Consider the following 16297-nt stretch of genomic DNA (forward strand, 5'->3'; position numbering starts at 1 on the left):
TTGGAAAGTGTGTTGCAAAAACAACATAGTTTATGAACTATGGAACCCCATAAAACCAGGCTCAGCACCAAGTTTCTCAACCTGAGATCATTCTGTCTAGCTTGCATCCACTTCTAGCTTCAAGGTCCCCACATCATGTCCACACATGGACAACATGTTGGCCTTGTCACATGTGAACAAATGGGTGGGGTGTGTGTGTGTGAGGTCTCCTGCTTTAAGGAGACCTCACTAAGCATGCTAAGGAAAAAGAGTGGTCTTGTCTGCATATTAGGAGAGCTCTTAAATTCTACCTGCACAGGACCCAGTCCTCCAGGTTGTTGTTTGTCACTTGTGGGGTCAAGGGCAAAGGAAGGATGACTTCAGAGACCTCCCTGGCCAGATGGACATCATGGAAGCCTACAGGGTCTCAAGAAAACTACCATTTTGAGAAATTCTGGCTCACTCATAGACATGAACTGTTCCTACCTGTAGACCCTCTAGCGAAGAGATGTGCTGAACAGCCACCTGGTTGTTCCTTCACTAGATATTATAAAATTTATGTCTTTGCATCCAGTTAAACAACTATTGGTAAAAGGGTGCTTCAGTGTGTTTTGCAACCCTGAATCATAAAATTCTAGGGTTGGAAGGGGCCTACAAGACCATTGAGTCCAACCCCCTGTTCAGTGCAGGAAGCCTGATTCCCAGACAACACATATTAACTGCCTGGCCAGGTGACACACTGCTCTGTGAAGCTCCAGTGTCTGGACCACTGAATGGTAGCAAGTAGGGAGACACAATTTACTTACCTATGAATTCTCTTTCAATGGGGGCGGGGGGGAGTTTCTTTGAAACAGACATACATAAATTTGTATATATCCATAGCAATGTATACATATGAAATTCATATATATGAAAGTACAACTTATTTATTTATTTTAAATATTTATTGGCCGCTTTTCTGGGCAGAAGCCCTCTCAAGGCAGCTTATAGCAATATCTGGGGAAGATCTATGGAAATGGCTGAAAATTATCTCAAGACTAAGATAGGACCCCATTCATTACACAGTGAAGTTCCTTGTTTGCAAAGTGCTCTTCCAAATTAAACAATAGGGATTCCCATATTTTTATATTTATGTCCATAGATGCCCACCACAAACCTTTCAGTGCATTAAATGGGAGCATGTTATCAATTCTAATATCACCTTTAGGCAACCAAGTAGCAAGTATGAGGTATATATTCAACTAATGACCACTAGAGGAACCATGGATGTGACTTGTGAGGTCACAGGTAATTGGACAGGAACGATACTAGTTGTTGTTGTTGTTCAGTCGTTAAGTCGTGTCCGACTCTTCGTGACCCCATGGACCATAGCACGCCAGGCCTTCCTGTCCTGCGCTCTCTCCCGGAGCGTGCTCAAGTTCATATTCATTGCATCGGTGATGCTATCTAGCCATCTCATCCTCTGCCGTCCCCTTCTCCTTTTGCCTTCAATCTTTCCCAGCATCAGGGTCTTTTCCAGGGAGTTTTCTCTTTGCATTAGGTGGCCAAAATATTTGAGCTTCAGCTTCAGTATCTGTCCTCCCATTGAGCAGTCAGGGTTGACGACACTAGTATTCTGTACTTATAGTGGAAAAGTAACTTTGGTTAAATTAAGTCATTTTTAAATAAAGGAACCTCTTACTGAATAAAAAGAAAAGTAACTCCAAAATAACTTGCTGACAATTATACATAGACTTCAACAAAAGGGAACCAGATATCCAATAAATACACATTTGAAGGTGGAGTCTGTATGCCACCCATTCAAATGCTGAAAGCTTTATAAGGTCATCAATCCATTGCATTATAGGGAGTGAGCGTTTCTCCTTTCACTGTTATAATATCAGTTTTTAGCTGTCAAGAGAGCATGGAGAAACCATTTACACTGACCCTTCGTTAATTTTCATGAAGCAGGTAAATAATTTAAAAGAGTGTGTACATCAGCAAATATTAAAGACAGTTCCAGTACAAAATTTATCTGTATGATAACCTCCTCCCCCCAAAAAACAACTACTGGACATTGGCAAAACATGTTTAAAAGAAAGGCTGGATGTGCCTGATCTCGTCTGATCTTGGAAGCTAAGCAGGATCAGCCCTGGTTAGTACTTGGATGGGAGACCTCTTGGGAATCAGGCTTCCTGCACTGAGCAGGGGGTTGGACTCAGTGGCCTTGTAGGTCCCTTCCAACCTTATGATTCTATGTCTATGTCTTCAGAAACATTAGCTGCATTGCATTGCACTGCCAGCAATTAACCGAATTAGACAATCTTTTATGAAAGACACATTGTGATATCGAATAGACATGAAACACAAGTTTTTGCTCAATAACATGCAGCCTAAGGTCCATAGATGCAATAGGTATAGACATCAAAGCACCAGTCCGCTGATTAGACTGAATGGGACAATCCAATTCCCTGTTCCATTTCTTCTTAAAACCCTGTGTATCATATTTATTCACCAATAACAAATATTTATACACATGGATTGTGGGTTGCCTGACCTGCCCCAGTAAGTACTTCCAATAACGACAGACTCTGATCTGCAAAAGCAGCCGGGCCAAGCCTAGATACTAACAAATGCTGCAATTGCATGTATTGCCATTCAGCCATAGCTGGAAAGTCATATTTGGCACACAAGATAGAAATTGACAAAAACTCATCATTGCCACCCACCAGTTGATCCAAAGTAAAAATGGCCTTATCTGTCCATGTCTGCTACCAAAACATTTTCTTACCAATTTTTAGATCTGGATTGTCCCATAAAGTCCATTTAGCGTGAGAAAATGGATCAAAGTGTAATTGACATGACATTATACTCCACGCATCTCTATAGAAGACACTTCTCTATAGAAACTGAGAAACTGTGGGGTGTCTAGAGCCCAATGCCATCCATTTAGAAGAGGAACCAGAGAAGAAGAATTATTTTTCTATTTGCCAAACAGTAGTTCAGTACCTGCTCATTTATCTCTAGATAGCCCTTTTCTGGTTTCCTACAGAAGCATGTTAGTGTTAGGCAATAGGTATATTGCTATATCTGCAGTTCCGGCTCTAGAGAAGAAATAGCAGATGTCTCCGAGTCCTATGCCCAACCAAATCTCTCTGTCTTAAAAGAACACGACTCATAATGGATGGAGAGGAGAGCCCTGTTACGTATCCTAGGGGGATATGGTGACTTAGTTATTGTTTTGAACCTTGGCAGCTCCTGTAGAGCTGGGAGCAGCAACAGTGGGTGGAGCTTCTGCTAATTTGTCACTTCTGTGTGTGCTGAATTAAAGAACAGTTGTGTTTGAGGCCTGCTGATTCCTTCTACCATTCCTAGTCATTCTAGTCATTCCTTCTACCTATACAACATTTTGTGGTGATGAGGATGGGATTCTGAGAGCTATACAGGCAGGAAGGAATGGGAATCCATATACAAGCTAACTGGTAAGCAGTCAGCTAGACCCACTGAAGAACTTGGGCAACTCCTCTGTGTGTGTGTGTGTGTATTAAGAGAATTACAATCAAAATGGCTGCTGTTGGAAATATTGAAGAGTTTGATGTTAGTCAACCTGCTTCCTAGGATTCTTATGCAGAACGGCTTTCATTCTATCCTGAAGTAAATAAGGTAGCCAGTGCTGAACAAAAGCAAGCTGTGCTCTTAACTGTTTGTGGGCCCCAGACATTTGCCATAATAAGACACCCTCTCACGCACAACTAAGACATTTGATGAACTTTTAAGATTATTGAAGATACATTTGTTACCAAATCCTTCAGTTGTTTGTGCAGACATTTATCACAAATGAATGCAGCAACCTAAAGAGGGCATTGCCACTTATATTGCAGAACTGTGTCATCTTTCTCAACTCTGCAACTTTGGGGATTTTCTAGAGGGTATGTTGAGGGATCGCCTTGTTTGTGGGGTTTAAGATGAAGCACTACAACGATGCCCCCTGTCCGAGCCAAACTTGACATTTGCAACGGCTCAAGAAAAGGCATTAGCCAGTGAGACTGCATCGCTATATGTCACAGAATTCAAGAGAGATGCAGATGATGTAAATGCCATCCAGAGCAAGCAGGTTGAGAATTCTTGGCAGCAAGGTCAACAGAACACAAGAAAGGCACCCTCCATAAAATCTGCAGATAGGTCCTGGCGTACCAATTTCTGCTTAGACTGTTGAGGACCACATCAGTGCTCTCTGCAGATTCAAGGATTCTGAGTGTAGGTTTTGCAAGAACAAGGGTCACCTTGAGCGAGTCTGCCATTCTGAATCTCTCAGCACAAGGCCAAGCAACTATAACGAAGAATCACTCCACCTAGCGTCTCATAGGGTTGATTATCCACAGGGTGATGAAACTCAACAGCTATATCACATTAAGAAGGTCTGTGGCAAGGAATCTCACAATTCTGTGTTGTATGTAACAGTATTAATCAATGGCCGGAAGTGCAAAATGGAAGTGGATTCGGGGTCTGGGGTATCCATAATTAACAGAGCCACCTTTATAAGTATGTACTTTTTGGGACCCTTGCTCCAAAGTTGTCAAGTCCATCATGCATTCTGCATGATTACAATGCAAAGAAGGTTGTTACCGTTGGATGCTGCACTGTAAATGTACAGTATGGCTCCTTCGAAGGGAAGCTTCCACTTATAGTTGTGGAGGGGAAGAAGACAAATATTTTGGGGAGAAACTGATTCTCATCAATAGGGATTAGCATTCAAGGAATTCACGGCCTTGCTACAGGTTGGCATGCAGCAATTATTAATACATTTCCAAGGGTATTTTCTGAAGAACTGGGAGAATACAAAGGGAAGCCAGTGTCATTCCCTCTGGATCCATCTATTGCACCAATTTGCATGAAAGCCAGGAATGTGCCATTTGCATTGCGGGAAAGAATTGAAGAGCTTGAGCATCTCATCAAGCAAGGTGTGTTAGAACCAATTACACAGACCCGGTGGGCTATGCCCATTGTGCCAGTATTAAAGCCTAATGGGAAGGTGAGACTGTGTGGGGATTACAAATGCACTGTGAATAAGGCACTTAAGCAGCATCCATACCCAGTGCCTGCTGTCAATCAACTCCTTGCTGTTCTTGGTGGAGGGAAGGTCTTTGCAAAACTTGATCTGGCCCAAGCATATCAACAGTTGGTCATCGATGATTCTACAGCAGATGCCCAAGCAATAATCACTCATCGAGGGACATTCCAAGTAAAGCGTCTGCCATTCGAAATTTCTGTGGCCTCTGGACTATTCCAACGATTCATGGAAACCCTACTTTCTGGAATTCCAGGTGTTGTACTATATTTTGATGATGTCCTCCCATGGGATCAACAGAAGAAGAGCTTGCTGAACGACTTCAAGAGTCCTACATCATTTTGACACATCTGGCATTCATGTGAAAAAGGAAGAATGTGAAATTGGAACCTCCAGCATAACATTTTTGGGCTATCGTATTGATGCTTCTGGTATTCACCCCACTGATGAAAAATATGTGCAATTCACAATGCATCTGCTCCAAAAACAAAGCAGGAACTTCAAGCCTTTGGGGGACTTCTCAATTTCTACCATGTGTTTCTTCCACAAAAAGCTACCATTGCTGAGCCACTGCATCGCTTGCTGGGAAAAGGAGTTCCATGGAAATTAGAATTAATTTCCATCATTAGAGTTCTTTCCAGAATGTCAAACACTTGTTGAGTTCAGTTTCTGTGCTTGTACATTACGAAGACTCCCCCACACACACACACACTAATCTTTACTACTGATGCTTCTTCTTACGGGGTTGGTGCTGTGCTAAGCCACAGATTTCCAGATGGAATAGGGGCACCAATTGCTTATTATTCAAGGACTACGTCATCCACTTAAAGGAAGTTTGCACAGATTGACAGAGAAGCCTTGGCTGTTATCACAGGAGTCAAAAAGTTCCACAACTATCTCTATGGCCATACTTTTGAAATACGCATGGACCACAAGCCTTTTCTAGGAATCTTCTCTCCTAGCAACCCTGCTCCCTGCATACTATCACTCTGCATGCAGCGTAAGAGCATTCTGCTGGACCGAGGTGGGTTCCTTCCTCTATCGCTGAGATCACTGGACCTGTGTCATACAAGGTCCAGTGTGGCATTGCCATGTTGATCAGTTGAGAAGGCGTTCTGGCCAGAGTGGTTGTCATCAGCAGAGGTAGCTGCTGAAGATATGTCAGGAACTGATGTGTTTCTTTCACTGCCCGCTGAAGCACCAGAACCACTAAGTGATGGGAGCAATACTCCTTCCTTAACTATGGCAGTTACTGAAAGGAAGTCATCTGAGAAAGCTACACCTACTAGTCTTGTGCAGAGACCATGCCGTGAAAGGGTACATCCTCATTGGTTGGAAGACTGTGATAGTAAAGGGGGGAGGAATGTTATCAATCCTGGGGCAGGGGGCGGGGTACTGTGGCTTAGTTATTGTTTTGAACCGTGGCAGCTCCTGTAGAGCTGGGAGCAGCAACAGTGGGTGGAGCTTCTGCTAAGTTGTCACTTCTGAGTGTGCTGAATTAAAGAACAGGTGTCTTTGAGGCCTGCTGATTCTGCAGTCATTCCTTCTACCTATACAACAAGCCCCCAGTGTCTGAACCATTTACCTGATGATCTAGTAGAAGGAGAATTCATTAGTAAGCAAATTATCTGTGTTGTAGTGGGTGGGCTTTTCCCAAAATGTATGTTTCAGCTACATCAATATGCGTTTGAAATATTTCCAAATTACTGTATTTTCATAAGCCCTATACATGTATTACTTGCATGAATTGGGGCTGCATGTTTCGCCCCATCCCAAAGTTGTGTCACGCCTTCTGCTGTCACTGTGTTCAGAATAACATCTGCAGCAGAGAGCTTCCTATACTTTTGAGGCTCTGTGTATGATTTAGAACCTTTATTATCCAGGTTTATTATCCAGTGTGGGAGCCTCTGTGAGTACAGGAAGCTAGCTCCCCTGCTTCAGATGGCGGTGGCAATAGTGAAAGGAGTGGCACAACTTTGGAGGTGGGGATAAATGTACAGCCCTGCTGGCCCTTTCATCTAGAATACCCCATTTATGCAAGTAACATTAACATTCTGTCTTCTTTCTTTCAAAACTATATCTATGATTTTTTCGGTCTTATAATTCTGTGTTAAGACTTTTCCCCCCTTGTGTAGTCCAGTCCGAAGTTCAGATGAACTTGGTTCTTTCTCAGTAAATTCGCACAACAGCTTACTGCTCAGTATCTTTGCATTTGCCTTATGTTGTCATACAAGTGGATGTTGGACAGATGAAAGTGCCAGTTCACCAGTATACTTTTGGCATCGGTTCATCACAGAACAGTAAGATGAATTCTGGGATGATGATGAATTGCACAGTACCAGCACACACTAAACTCTTTCCATGGATTGGGGCGTTTAAAAAATCACTAGGCTGCCTATGTGAACCCAATAAATAGTATTTGACTTAGGAATTAATACAGTTATTTAATGCTTCCTTTCCCCTATTTGTTTGGGAATACTTGTTTTAGACCTTCACTGGAATGAAGGTAGGCAGGCTACAGATAGTCTGTGTACAAGTGTTGAAAGTTCTTAATAAAAGATGTGTCTTTATGTACTTTTCATGAGAATTGGTACATGAATCCAAGCCATGTGGAACCTAGTACTGGCATTCTGCAAGCCTTTCTATCCTTCTAGCATGAGCCATCTGTCTGAGACGGTCACTGATATCAGTGCTGTGCATTACCGTGCTGTAGGAGATGTCTGGGAGAGGATTTACTTGCAATTCTGGTTAGCAGAATTTAGAAGCACAGGAGGTGCAGATTCCACCTCAAGCATTTATGGGACTTCTCCACTGTGTGTTTGTATTACCATTTGCTGACGTCCTGATAAATGTATTTGGGTTTGTGTGAATATTAAGTTAGTATTATTATGGCTATCAGTATTATTATGGCTAAGATAGTTTGCTAAAGGCATACAGTGAGGTGTTCAAAAATATTAGTAAATTGTGAACATATCCTATGAAAAGTTCATAGAAACTGGAGATGTAACAGTTATGCTCTTGCTCAGTACCTATTTGTTTTAATAGGACTTGCTCAAGACAGTTCTTAAACACTATAATCACAGATTCTGTATCAGCACAAATATAAACTTGCATTTATTAATTAAAATAAAATCTCACTTTTATCCATTTATTTTTTCTCCTGTGTTACTGTAATTTATTATTATGTTTTATTTTAATTAAATCTGAGATGGGAGGTGACTGAAGTGAAATGCAACATTACTTCACTGTACTTCGTTTATCAAAACCTAGTACTGATTGCTTCTTTCAAATTCTGATTTGTCTAAAATTATATTTCAGGTTCCATACGTGAGGAGAATGGAATACGATGGCATATTTGTCCATACTGCTCAAAAGAATTTAAAAAACCCAGTGATCTAGTGCGACACATTCGCATTCACACTCATGAAAAGCCATTCAAATGTCCGCAGTGTTTCCGGGCCTTTGCTGTGAAGAGTACTCTCACAGCACACATAAAAACACATACCGGCATTAAGGCTTTTAAGTGTCAGTACTGTATGAAGTGCTTTTCTACCTCAGGAAGTTTAAAAGTGCATATTCGTTTGCATACAGGTAGGGCCTCACAGTTACACTAGTTCTATTGAGAGAGCTTTCGTAATAGGAAAATGTTACTGAAAATTATTAGAGTCGTAGTACCTTTTACTCTTAGTTCTGTTGAGAGAGCTTTTGTAATAGGAAAATGTTACTGAAAATTTTTAGTCATAGTACCTTTTACTCTTACAGTTTTAGTCATTTTCTATTAATTGCTAAGGATCCAAAAATAGTATTTTATTACACTTTGTCAGTAGTGGAAAAAGAAACTACAAATACTTTGGATTTCTAGCTTCAAGGAGAAATTTGGAAGCTTTTGCTTCCACTTTTGATTAACTGAAGCTTGCTATGTCATATGAACCCAGAACTGTGATTAATCTTAATATAGATTTTTTAAACAGCCAGCTTCAATAACCATGATTTGAAGTTGGCTTGTTGGAACCTAATCATAGTTAATATTAACCACAGCTTCCTCGGTTCAAATGACATGGCAAGCTGTGGTTAATCAAGAGTGGGAGTAGAAGCTTCCAAACTCCGCTACACTGCATGGAAAGAAGAGAGGGTGAGTGGGTGAGTCTTGGGAGTCTTAGTTTGTTCATGTCTTGCTAAACCATAGTGTGACGTTCAAGTGCAGCTAGTGTGTGATTAGGCAATACTTAAAAATATAAGCAAGTTAACAAGATTTGAGTAAACATTCTATAACATTTTCAGTGTTCTTTTACTTTATTATTGAAGAAATATGACTATACACTAACATCCTGATCAGAGAATGAGATTAACACAGGGAACATGCTTCTGTATGTAGATATCTTTCTCTGGATTTGGGAACTGTAGGTTTAAATCTGATGCACATCCAGATGCATATCCAAATTCAGACGACAGTCGAGACTACAGTGCTTTCATATGTGTATTTCTGTCCACAGTCTGGTGTATGTAACTATGAGCAGCTAGAATTGATTCAGAGAATAAAAGTGTTGGGGCATAGAAAAGGAGCAAGAAAAAGTATCTGAATCCAAAGTTTTCATGTGATTTCAGTTTGTATACAGATAGTGGTAGGAAAGTAATCTGAACAGTCTGTAGGTTTCATATTTTTCACAAGCTGTATAGGGTAAAGTGTCTAAATGAGTTCAAGAAATATCAGATTGTTTATCTCTTATTTTTTGTCTAATTTTTGAGATGCAGAGAATTAAAAATTATCCACTGTGTGTTTATATCACCATTTGCTAATGTCCTGATAAGTTTATTTGGGAAGTATGAATATTAAGATGTTAATCTCTTGTTTTAGGGATTAGACCTTTTGCATGCCCACACTGTGATAAAAAGTTCCGAACTTCAGGTCACAGAAAGACGCACATTGCCTCTCACTTTAAACATACTGAATTAAGAAAGATGCGACATCAGCGTAAACCTGCAAAAATTCGAATAGGGAAGACCAGTGTTCCAGTACCTGATATTCCTTTGCAAGAGCCTATCCTCATCACAGATTTAGGTAAAGTGATTACAGTGTGATTTTGCTTGTAAAGAATCCTAATTAGATTTATAATAAAAAGGAAAGCAAGATGCCCAATTGTCCAAACGAATGCCTGAGGAAGACACTTTTTAAAGGTGCAATCCTATGCATGTTTAGACAGAAAAAAGTCATAGAATAGTAGGGTTGAAAGGGGCCTAGAAGATCATCGAGTCCAACCCCCTGCTCAATGCAGGAGTCTAAGTCAAAGCATCCCTGACAGATGGCTGAGGAATGCTGGGAGTTGTAGGCCTTTTTTCTGTCTAAACATGCATAGGATTGCACCCTTAATGTATTTTGCTAGTCATTGCTAGTTAAAGTTATGTTCTCTTTAGGCTTGCTGCTTTTTTGTAGCTCAGTCCTCTCAGCCATTCATCCAGTAAAGAAGCATTTTGATAGTGAGCAATGGCTGTTGCACTAGAAGTGTTATGACCTCTAGCATTTGACTGATAAAATACACTCGGTATGTGCACAAGTTAGGTTCACATAAATTCCATTGGAATATATCAGACTTGTACACATGTAATTTTGTGACAGCCTGGAAGATGCATAATGACTTATGAAATTTCATGCAAGAAGATATGTACAGAAGGAAATATTCCATGCTTGCAACCTAACTGTTAACCTGTTGCTACCTAATATTTAAAATAGCATAGTAATGGCTAAGTTTCTTAGGCCTTGTGAAATTAAGTTGATACCTTCTGTTGAACATGTTAACTCTCTGTTTTTTAAGTGATCTCCTAAGGTGGACACACAGGGATATTCTTAAGGCTAAAAAGTTAAAAAAATTACCATTCACATAAACTACTGTGGAATTAAAAGCATATAATTTGGAAAGAATGGTGAACAGTAGTCTCTTTCTTTCTACGAGTATTTTATGTGTATTCAGGAAGGATATAATTTGGGGGAAAATAGTTTACGTCAATTATTTAACTTTTATTTAGGAGAGAGAATATGTGAGCTTTGTTACCTTTTTTGCCCTTGAAACCTTCTGCATAGTATCCAGTGATCCATCTTTTTCTTTCTTTGTTTCTCTCTCCTCAGGCCTTATCCAACCAATCCCAAGGAATAGCCAATTCTTCCAAAATTACTTCAATAATAATTTTGGGAATGAAGCAGACAGGCCATACAAATGTTATTACTGTCACAGAGCGTATAAAAAGTCTTGCCATCTTAAACAACATATCCGGTAAATTCTAGAGAAAAAGAGGGTGGTTTAAAATGGTCTAAACATTAAAGAACAGCAAAGGTGGTTAGCAGCCAGTAGTTTAGATCCTACACAAACCATGATGAACAGTTCCCACATTTCCTGACAGCAGCAAAGAAAAAATAGGTTTTGAAAGTGCACCAACTCACCTTAGGTTAGGTATCAACACACTTGTAGCGTAACACCCACAAATTAAAAAGCAATGATAATTGAAACATTCCTTTGAATTATTTTAACTGTGGAGCTTAGAGAATTTTGCAAGAAACTTTAAATTAATAGCAACACAATGTTGAAATACTTACGCTAGTAATTTACAATTAAGTCACACGGGAGAGTTAATGGTTATTGAATTGATTTAATTTAGGTCCTCTATAGATTAAAATAAATCGGTTATACAGTGTGATTTAGTATGACTCATTTCTTTTGATACCAGTTTGAGCCTTCTTGGGATTTTGCTTACGTAGCCAACAAAAGGTAGGCACCCAAAGTAGCCAAAACAACAACAACGAAAGTGATATAGGATTACACAGGTGCCAGTTTATTTTGTGCCAGCTTGCCCAACGTTTTGGAAAATTCTTCCTTCCTCAGGGGTTCCCTGCACTAAACAAAGCACCCACGCACAAGAGTTTTGGAACCTGGATGACATTATGAGCGGCGTGCGCATGGGAGCCAAGTTGCTTATCCAACCCCCGCTCGGGGGTTGTTGTGTCATGTGAACTTGGCGAGCATGGGTTAAACAAGTGTTAAACAAAACAGACTATGGGTTATGCAAGGATTGTTTAACCCTTGCATAACCCACAGCCCCTGGATTCTCTCGACATGACAACCCTCAAGCAGGGGTTGAATATTCAAAATGGTGGCCACACACACCCCGCACATGCCATAGTCTCACTGTGGGTTAAATAACATCAAGGATGTGAACAGTTCCACTAGCAGCCCTGCAATCTAGTCCATTGTTGGTATTGCAGGTCAGAGGTGGCGCTGATGCTGGTTTGAATCCCTACTTAAAAAATCTTCCAAACCTTGCAGCAAAGATCAGTCCTCTTAAACTGTCCCTTCAAATCTCACAGACCAAATCAAGCACTTAGTTATTTTCAAAAACATTATGCTTCATTGAGCTGCATGGAGACTGTTTGCACTTTAAACGTCCAAAATATATTAAATAATTTTTTGCACATGAAATAAGATCTAACTTAGTATCAAAGACAGGAATCCCTTTTCTAACTCTTGTTTTTCCCCCAGTCACCTCAGCCACACACTCAGGTAAAACATACACACATGCACACATACATACCAGGGGTACAGTGCAACATTTTTGTTAGTTTTTTGTTTGTCTGCTTACATATATTAATAGCGAATTCATTGTCTGAGTGTCTATCCTTATTAACAGCAAAATCCACGTGCAAGAAGGAGGTATCCGCAGACTTGGCACAGCCCCAAGATTTGCATAAGTACAAAAACTCCCCTGGGGGAAAAAAGCCCTAATGGGGGATGGCCTCAAAACAGCCCAATGAGCATGTTTGGTGGGCACAGAATTCTAACTATTGCCAGGAGAAATGGAAAGTGGAAGGATGGGAAAGGGAATGGAATGGAGAGTTTTGTACCCTCAACAGAAGCACTACACACTGCAACATTTTGTTGCTGGTCCACTCCTTAGTGTGTAGTAAAATCGTCAGTCAATTTTGCCCAATAAAATTTGGGAGCAGTCTTGTCATGGTCTGTCTGTTCCCTGCCTCTGATAATTTATAACCCTGACATCTCCAACCAAGTATGTATTTGTTCTCCTTTCTGTCACTCTTTGATTTTTATTTTATTTTATTCTTTTTAAAGATCACACACTGGTGAAAAACCATTCAAATGTTCCCAGTGTGGACGAGGTTTTGTGTCTGCTGGAGTGCTGAAAGCACATATTCGAACCCACACTGGATTAAAAGCTTTCAAGTGTCTTATATGCAATGGGGCTTTCACAACTGGCGGGAGTCTGCGGAGGCACATGGGCATCCATAATGACCTTCGGCCATATATGTGTCCATATTGTCAAAAAACATTCAAAACCTCATTAAACTGCAAAAAACACATGAAAACTCATAGGTATGTATATTTTAACTTCTGAAAAGTCATTACAGGATTCAGCATTTGAACTTATATTGGTACCAATTTTGATTGGGGAATCAGCATCCTTATTCCTGGAATTCTAAAGGGTCTGTCAATGAATTAAAAGTAAGCCTTTGGATGAGTGATTAGGTGCACTGACTGCAGTGGCATGAAGGGTCAGATTTAACACAACAAAATTTTGTAGAAAAATAATAGCTAGGCCAATTTGAAAAACAAAACAGGACTGAAACATAAAAATCCAGGGAGAAATGCAAGCTACAGTCTTTCAAACTTCCCTAGATTTTTAACTGCAAGAATCCTGGTTTCATTTGATTGAAATGAACTATAGCCTCACGCTGTTCTGTCAGTGGCTGAATAGCTTGGTGCTATAGAATACCCGTTAATGTTTTAACTGCTAAAGGATCTAAGGCGTATAGTCTGTTCACACAGGACAGACCTAGTAGACTAATTGCTGCAGAGAGGGGGCACTCCCCTGTGGCTGTGTATCGAAGCGTCAGAATGAATAATGGTGGACAGGTTGTCTTTCAGGGAAGCTTGTCTGCTAATACTGATCTTCTCATTGCAAAACATTAGGGTTTACTAGAGTACAGAGTGAAAATAATTGTATTGAATTGTATTAAACTGCTACCACAAAGGGCTTTAGTACAGTAGAGGGAGTGTGCTGTTTGTGGGATAGAGTGTAAAGCTATATGAAGGAGACCGCACTTTCATAGCACTGATTAACTGTTAGGCTTTGTGCAAGTGTGTACATATGAGTGGAGGATATGTATGATGTTGTCTGAATGGTATTTTTTGGAGAATGTGTTTGTGGTTTGTGGCCGAAGGTCATTAAATGAAAAATATTACTAACAAAAATCATGTCCAAGAATTGTTGTGGTTCTCCACTTGTTCATGTATACACTATCCAGCCACTAAAGATGAAACAGTTATTTCAAGGTAAGTATTACAATGTTCAGTGATTATTCTCATTGTGGGGACAAGTCAGGATGTTTCTGCCTGCCAGCTTAGATGGCTTCCTGTTATTAAAAGCTATTGGTTATGTAGAGATTTCAAAATATCATGTAGTTTTATTAATGTATTTCCTTCTTGAGCTTCTTTAGTCATCATCATTTTGTAATTAGTATTATGTTACAAATTTGGTGTAATTGAAGAAATTTAGGAAGTAGATTAGTAAAAAAAAAAAAGCTACACTGCTTTAGTTATCCTGATGATTTTAGAGGTGTGTATCTAAACAATATTCCTAGCTTCGTCTCATGTCTTGACGGTGCAAGAGACATTTCTTCCTCCTCTTTCAGGTATGAGCTTGCACAGCAGTTGCAGCAGCAGCAGCAGCAAGCTGCTTCAATTGATGATACAACAGTAGATCAACAGAGCATTCATGTTTCTACTCAGATGCAAGTGGAGATTGAAAGTGAAGAGCTGCAGCAAACTGAAGCAGTCGCAACAGAACAAGAAGCGATTTTAGACTTAGACCAGCAGCAGGTTGTAGACACAGAGGAAACAGGTCTGAGGCCACAATTGACTGATCAACCATTAAGTCAAGATGAAGGTAAATCTTCAAACCATACAAAATATATAGGGCTGGATCCCAACTAAGTCCTGCCTTAGTTGCATTGAAATGTCATGACTAAGTTGTCCCATTGATTTCAAATTTATTCTGTGATAAGGTTATACTGTATCCAACTCATAATAATAAAGTCAGTCTGTTAGTCAGTACTAACCTTCAACTTTGTATTTGGGCTTAATGTGCTGCTTTTGAATTTTGCAAAAGTACACTAAATTAGATTTCTGCTAATATTGCATACACTTAAACAAAACCCACCCATGGTCATATTCATAATGGGTTAATTTTTAAGCTCCATATGTAGCCCGAAATGCCCATTCTAGGCCCCCAGCTTCCAGTTTTCTATACTACAATTTCAGATTGTAGTCTCCCTATTTTTTTTCTTGTAAACTGGGAGGCTGTTCACACAAAACGCTAACCCACACTCCGTGGTTGAGTGTGGGTTGTTTTAAGCTGTGGGTTGTTTGCTGAACCATGGATTAGCGTGTTGTCTGAATGCAGCCATGGTGTTTTATTAACCATGCAGTGTAGCTTATTTTCTTGAACCACCCACCTTGATAACCCATGGTTTCTTTTTGGGTTGTTCAGGGTGGTTAACAAACCACACTGCATGGTTAACAAGCCATACTGGCTGCATTCAGACAACATGATAACCCACCCTGTAGAAAATGTGCAGTGTTCAGACAACACACTAACCTACAGTTCAACAAATAACCTTTGGTTCAAAACAACCCACACTCAACCACTGAGTGTGGGTTAGCATCTTGTGTGAACAGCCTCTGAATTTTACAGGTACATGCTCACAAATATTTTGTTAGTGTTTTAAGCTGTTTTATGGCTCCCTTGGGTAGACAAATGGGGAGAATGCAGTTTGTGTGAGCCTAGTGTATGAAGCAGTAATAGCACACCGCTTTAGCTAAGGCGAAGAAAGCTGCCTCATTTTGAAATGTAATCTCTTTTCAAGTAGGACAGAACTTAGATTGGATTGTTCATTTTGATCAATATGGCAGTTTTAATTGATTTAAGCTAGTAATAGGAAAAGAGAAAAAACAAATTACATGGTGATAACTGTTGCTGCTGAAATTCAGATCTCTTTACCATGAATAAGTATTAGATAGGAAAATAGTATTAGACAGGAAGACAATAAGGAAATGCTTCACGGATGGACTCCGGTATGCTTGCTGTCCAGTAATGTTAGAAGGCAGGGGTATCACTTCAAAAATTCGGTGCAGTTTTGCAGGTCTACACTTGCACATTCATACCAGAGAACAATTTTCTTTCTTGCCAGTACTAGACAAGTGAGCATAA

The 16297-nt window shown here is 40.0% G+C and overlaps 1 protein-coding gene across 7 annotated transcripts in view; it reads left to right on the top strand.

Annotated features, from left to right (window-relative positions):
- Positions 1–16297, top strand: part of ZNF236 (zinc finger protein 236) — a 107282-nt gene that overhangs the window by 36997 nt on the left and 53988 nt on the right. For all 7 annotated transcript variants that reach the window (XR_014790193.1, XM_084850028.1, XM_084850033.1 and 4 more), the window contains 5 exons: positions 8345–8617; positions 9882–10085; positions 11148–11292; positions 13141–13401; positions 14721–14974. Coding sequence is in view for 6 of the 7 variants with exons in the window: in XM_084850028.1 (XP_084706154.1) it covers positions 8345–8617; positions 9882–10085; positions 11148–11292; positions 13141–13401; positions 14721–14974 (1137 nt within the window). In the remaining variant the exon portion in view is untranslated. The remainder of the gene's footprint in view (positions 1–8344; positions 8618–9881; positions 10086–11147; positions 11293–13140; positions 13402–14720; positions 14975–16297) is intronic.

Source organism: Heloderma suspectum, chromosome 4, assembly GCF_057233095.1.
Source record: "Heloderma suspectum isolate Gila_16-S chromosome 4, 16-S_ref, whole genome shotgun sequence".
Taxonomy (NCBI): Eukaryota; Metazoa; Chordata; class Lepidosauria; order Squamata; family Helodermatidae; genus Heloderma; species Heloderma suspectum.